The sequence below is a fragment of the Myripristis murdjan genome, chromosome 1, assembly GCF_902150065.1.
Source record: "Myripristis murdjan chromosome 1, fMyrMur1.1, whole genome shotgun sequence".
NCBI classification, from domain to species: Eukaryota; Metazoa; Chordata; class Actinopteri; order Holocentriformes; family Holocentridae; genus Myripristis; species Myripristis murdjan.
This window is the reverse complement of record NC_043980.1, coordinates 1,823,048-1,828,847: the sequence shown is the minus strand read 5'-3', so window position 1 is coordinate 1,828,847 and position 5,800 is coordinate 1,823,048. Positions and strand designations below refer to the sequence as shown.

The 5,800-nt window shown below is 44.8% G+C and overlaps 1 protein-coding gene across 1 annotated transcript in view; it reads right to left on the bottom strand.

Annotated features, from left to right (window-relative positions):
- Window positions 1-239: 239 nt before the first annotated feature.
- Window positions 240-5,800, bottom strand: part of LOC115357067 (transmembrane protein 178A) — a 14,972-nt gene continuing 9,411 nt past the window's right edge. Inside the window, exons 3-4 of the mRNA XM_030048420.1 lie at window positions 3,718-3,855; window positions 240-658 (exon numbers count right to left, since the gene is read on the bottom strand). Of these exons, the coding sequence (XP_029904280.1) occupies window positions 417-658; window positions 3,718-3,855 (380 nt within the window). The 3' untranslated portion in view covers window positions 240-416. The remainder of the gene's footprint in view (window positions 659-3,717; window positions 3,856-5,800) is intronic.

The window sequence follows — 5,800 nt, the reverse complement described above, 5'->3', positions numbered from 1 at the left end:
GAATGTCAGTCAACACAATTTCCCCACAAGTATAGTAAAACCAATGTGTGTGTGTGTGTGTGTGTGTGTGTGTGTGTGTTAACTGAACAGACGTACATTTAGATACATCATTAACACCAGTACTGTGTATAACACTCAACAGGGGGCGCAGCCGTGCAGAAGCACCTGTCGTCCCGTCGCGTCACAAACACCAGCTTCAGAGCAGAAGTGCAAGTCGTCGAAAACAAGTTAGCAAGAAGTCTGCGCTTTCCACGGCGCCCTGAACACACCACGAGTCAAACAAACCAACCGAGAAACCTGTTCTCTAGCTCAGCCCGGCTCTCCAACACCCATCCATCAAAACGCCGACCGAGGCCGCCGTACGCCAGGCGGTCGCTCCCTCGTCCTCCCCCGCCTCGTCGGGACGTCTCGCGGGCTCAGACGGAGGACTCGCGGGCGGTCTTGGAGCGCAGGGCTTTGGCCCGGCTCAGGAAGGGGTAGGTGGTGCCGAGGCAGCCGGAGGCCACGGTGAGGCCCAGGCTGGCCCAGGCGCAGCAGATGGACCAGCCGTAGCCGTGGTCCACATCGCCCGGCAGCCCGTAGATGAAGGGCGGGTTCCTGGAGAGGTCGTAGGTCACGCTGGCCGCGTACGTGCACAGGGAGATGGTGCAGAAGATCCCTGATGGAGACAAGAGCCACGCAACAACGACATTTATTTACCATTTGATCACATGACCTCCACTTCCTGTCAAACAGAGCGTCTTAAACAGTGACATCATCCTGCAACCAAAATGTTAAAACATCCTCTCTCACGCACCTGTCCTTTCAAAATAACAGTGCGTTTCTCTCCCAAACTGAGATCCTGTCGAGTTAGGATTCAGTCTATCCTGCCCAAACTTCCTGATTCAACAGGAAATACATCATATCAAGAACATAAGAGTCCATTTCACAGGGTTTTTGAAAACATAAGTTTTCAGAATTGGACCAGAATTGAGCAAGAACGTTTCAGCCAGCAGCTAACAGCCACTGACGGGTTCAGGTCGTTCCTGTAAATGTCTGACAACATAACGGAGAGGACAGGACGTCTTCACCACCTTAAAGCAACACCCCCTTTTCCCTGACCTCCCCAGGCTGAGACCAGATGTTGGACACTATCTTCACCTCTGTGTGTCCAGTGGTTCAGTTCCTGTGGGTAGCGTTTCCTGTTAGCTTAGCATAAAGACTTGAAATCTATGGGAGTCGTTAGCCTGGCTCTGTCAAAGTGAAAAAATAAACCTTCCAGCAGCTCTGGAGCTGTCTGTTTGGATTGAGGAGAAGTGAATCAGTGGTGGATCCTCCTCTACCTTCAGCGCTGAGCGGATCACTGAGACAGACAGAAGGATAAATGTGTTCAGAGGTTACAGCGCCACCATCTCACTTCTCCTCAAACCAATCTCTTTTTTCAAGAAAAAACATCTGAAGTTGTGGTCGGAGTATTCGTTTAACAGAAATCTAGCTCACTGTGAAATCTTGCGTGATGTTGTTGCAGGAACAGAACAGTGGAAACGTGACGGCCCGGCGAGGAGCAGTTTGTTGTTTTGGAGAACAGGAAGTGCAGCTTAGTGATCTCTACAAGTTAAACAAAATAATGGCTTAGTGTATTAGAGACACGCTGAAGTTGTTGTGCTACAAGTGGACCCGGACCCTCCTGTTTGGACTGTCGGGTCAGGGCTGATTGGCGTGAGATTTGAAGCCAAAGAGGAGAAGAAATCCCAAACCGAAGCACCTCCACCTGAAGCCAAACGCTGAGCTGGTGTTATCAGACTTAAAGCAAGACGTCTCTCGGTGGGGATCCTTTCCATAATGATGTCAAACATTTAAAATAACCATCTGGACCCGTCAGAGGCAAGAGCACGAACCTTCAGTGGAGGGGATTTGACAGGCCGACGTGTTCTCGCTCTATTCTGGACCAGCTCCAAAACTTTATTTCCCCTGTCAATCAACTGGAAGCCCAACGTTGGAAAAAGTTGAAAAATGCCAGAATTATCCTTTAAGGTGCACAGCAGGGTGCCGGCCAGCGTTAGACGGTGCAGGGACACAGCAGGTGATAATTTCCTCGTCATTTAATCTGCTGGTTGTTTTTTCAGTGAATCAGTTTTTGTTTAAAGAGTGAAAAATGAAGCCAAAGTCTGATGGGAAGGGATCAGAGACGGCTTTGTTTTGCACCCATTTTTTTTTTTTTTTTTTTTTTTTTTGGAGGGGGCACACACACACACACACACACATACACACACACATCCTCCCCAGTGTCAGCCGTCCCGTTCCAAATTAAGTGACCCGTGCAGTCTGTAGGTTTTGTGTTCATCTCCCAATTCAATAATATATAATAATAATATAATAATATACAATAACAATAATAAAAATAATAATAATAATATATGTATTACAATTCTACAAGTATTGCTATTCATTATAAGGATTTATTGTGATTTTTGTTTTCTGAATTCTCCTCTAGTTTGTGGTTGTAAAGGTTCACAAAATCCCACATTCAGACACATGGTAATATTTTATGATATTTTATAAGATTAATGCACATATTTAGACTTAATGCACAACATGCACATACTTTTTTTGAAGTCTCTATGAAATGGCCTCACGTGACCTTAAACAGTGACATCATCATCCTGCTCAAGTGGCTGGAAATTCAAATTTCAGGAAGAGTCCATTTCATGGGGGCTTTAACACATTTCTAACGCACATATTTTTATTATTTCTCAGTGATTTCCTCTTTATTATGATTTGATTCTTGTCTTGAGCATTTGAGCAGCTGCGACTCAGGGATCAATAAAACCCTGACTGATTAAGAATTTCCCAGTTTGGGATCAATAAAGTAAATCTATCTAACTACTCACTCAAAGTTAGGGATATTTGGCTTTTGGGTGAAATTTATGGAAAATATAAAAAGTTCACGCTACAGTGATATTATATCATGAAAGTAGGGCATTTAAGTAGAAGCATACACTGGTGATTTCCTCATCTCAAACAATTTCTTGAAACAAAAGCCAACAACAGTGGTGGATATACCACAACAAAAAATGTCAGTGTCAATAACTTGTCATGTGCCCTTGAGCATCAATTACAGCTTGACAGCGACGTCTCATGCTGTTCACAAGTCGACTTATTGTCTGCTGAGGCATGGCATCCCACTCTTCTTGAAGGGCGGCCCTCAGGACATTGAGGTTCTGGGGTACAGAGCTCCGAGCCTCTACACGGCCACTCAGCTGATCCCATAGGTTTTCTATGGGATTCAGGTCTGAGAAAGTGCAGGCCACCCTATCTGAGGTACCCCAGTCTCCAGCAGCCGTTCCCTAATGATACGACCTCCATGAGCTGGAGCATCAAACACCTGATGTGAATTTTGCCGTTAAACTCCTTGTTAGAGAACAGCAACTTGTGCAAAAAGTACTGAAACACTGAACAGTTGGACATGTGCATTCAAAAGTTTACAGAAGGTCACATTAAGTTCACCTGTAAAGGTTATAATGCATTTTAGGTTCATCCTGAAATTTCACCCGAAAGCCGAATATCCCTAACTTTTTGTGAGTAGTGTATCTGATGCTGATGGGAAAGTGGGACTTGTAATTCCTGCTGTTTGCCAGCAGAGGGCGACAGAAGCTGCAGATTAGTTTGTGCAGCTTGGAAGGACAGCCTGCTGACCCCAGCACACACACACACACACACACACACACACACGTGTACCTGCCATGAGGAAGAGCAGGCCGGAGACGTGCTGGGTCAGACTCTCCTCCCAGAAGAAGCCGACTGAAGCCACGATGCTGCCGCACAGCAGGACGGCCGCCGCCATGCCCAGGAACCCTGCTGTGATCCTCCTCAGGTCTGACACACACACACACACACACACACACACACACACACACACACACACAGAAAACACACTAATAAAGACACCTGAGCATGAGGGAAAAGGGAAGTTAAAACCCACACACCCACACACACACACACCAAGCGTTACCATGACAACTGCCTCCAGCTAACCCCTTGCTGTCCCTCCATACTCTTACATAAGGTTGTCATGGTGCGCTTCCATGGCAACAAGTGACAAGTCACAGCGAGGCGGAGGCCTACACACTGCACATATATTAATATTAATATTATTAATAACTTTAATATTAACACTGAAGACGAGATGGAGGCGTCGTCCCTGAACCCTCACACACTCACAGTGACATCACCTGTGTAATCAGCGTGTGTGTGTGTGTGTGTGTGTGTGTGAGGTTCCTCTGCTCTCCTCCCAGAGCGAGCAGTGGGCTTTCAGAGCTGCCACATCACTCCTCCTCCCTTTCCTCCATTCATTCCACTACGATATGAACATGAACTTTCAGAGCCTTCACACTTTCTTCACTCCAGTTTTCCATCAGCCCAATAAAGTCCTCCACATGAGTTTTCCTCAAAGCAGCAGCACTGTTGGCTTTTCAGGACTTTTTCACACTGAAATACTCCCTCCTCCTCCTCCTCCTCCTCCTCCTCCTCCTCCTCCTCCTCCTCCTCTTCCTCCTCCTCCTCCGCCAGGGAAAATAGTCCCTAAGCGGGGAAACGTGTTGCTTTCCACAGCCAATCATCAGCTGTGTGGTTTCTGAGTGTTGAGCAGAACATTATAAGGCGGCTGCTTCAACCACAAACTCACATTTTGACTCTGAGCTGTGGAATCTTTAGTTCCCTGCAGGATTTCATGAACAGTTTCAAAACTTTCCAAACGACTGGGACGGAGCCTAACAGCACACAGTGGACTGTACACACTGCAAAAACTCAAAATCTTACCAAGATTATTTGTCTTATTTCAAGTCAGAATATCTCATTACTGTTAAAATAAGACATGATCACCTCAGAAATAACTTGTTTTTAGACAATTGTCTCTTGTTTCAAGTGAAAATTTGCTTGTTTCGTTGGCAAAATTTGTTTCTTGTTTCTAGCAAATTTTCACTTGTTTCAAGTGAATTTTCACTTGAAACAAGTGAAAATTGTCTAAAAACAAGTTACTTCTGAGGTGATCATGTCTTATTTTAAGTGTAATGAGATATTTTGACTAGAAATAAGACATTTTTGACTTGAAATAAGACAAATAATCTTGGTAAGATTTTGAGTTTTTGCAGTGAGACGGGACATTATAAGTTTGAAGAGGCTGATGATGAATAACCCTAACGTGAGTGAACTGAACAGCCACGACTGATACGTGGAGGTGTGGTGATGCTTATTTTTATTTGACTTTTATTGGTCTCGGAAAGGTTTTTATCAGGACTGTTAACTGTTTTTATTGAGATTTGTGATCCGTGATGATTATTGTTGTTTGAAGAGAAGCTGCTACTTCAGAGGCAGCTAATGGAGAAACAGATAAAGAAAAATAAAGAAATAAAGAAATAAGGCGGCTGCCGCTGCCGCTGACGATGATTTTTCTTTGTCATTTAATCCGTCGATTATTTCCTCAATGAATCTTTGAGCGTCTGAAGTGAACAGAGAGTCTGAGGGGAAGTGGTCCGAGTCCAGAGCGATGATTCAGACGTCCTCCTCAGTCTGACCAGCCGCCAAACACACACACTCACACACACACACACACACACACACACAGCCAGGCTTGAGCTTATCAGGGGCGGCGAGCTGCAACTTATTTATTTTATTTGATTTTATCCATTTATTTATTTATTTGTTTGTTTGTCTGTGAGGGGGCACACACACTCACACTCAGAATACGATTCATGAAACTAAAATGAAATGAGATGAAATCACTTGGTGAGACTGCAACAGAACAGAGAATAAAAGAAATGAT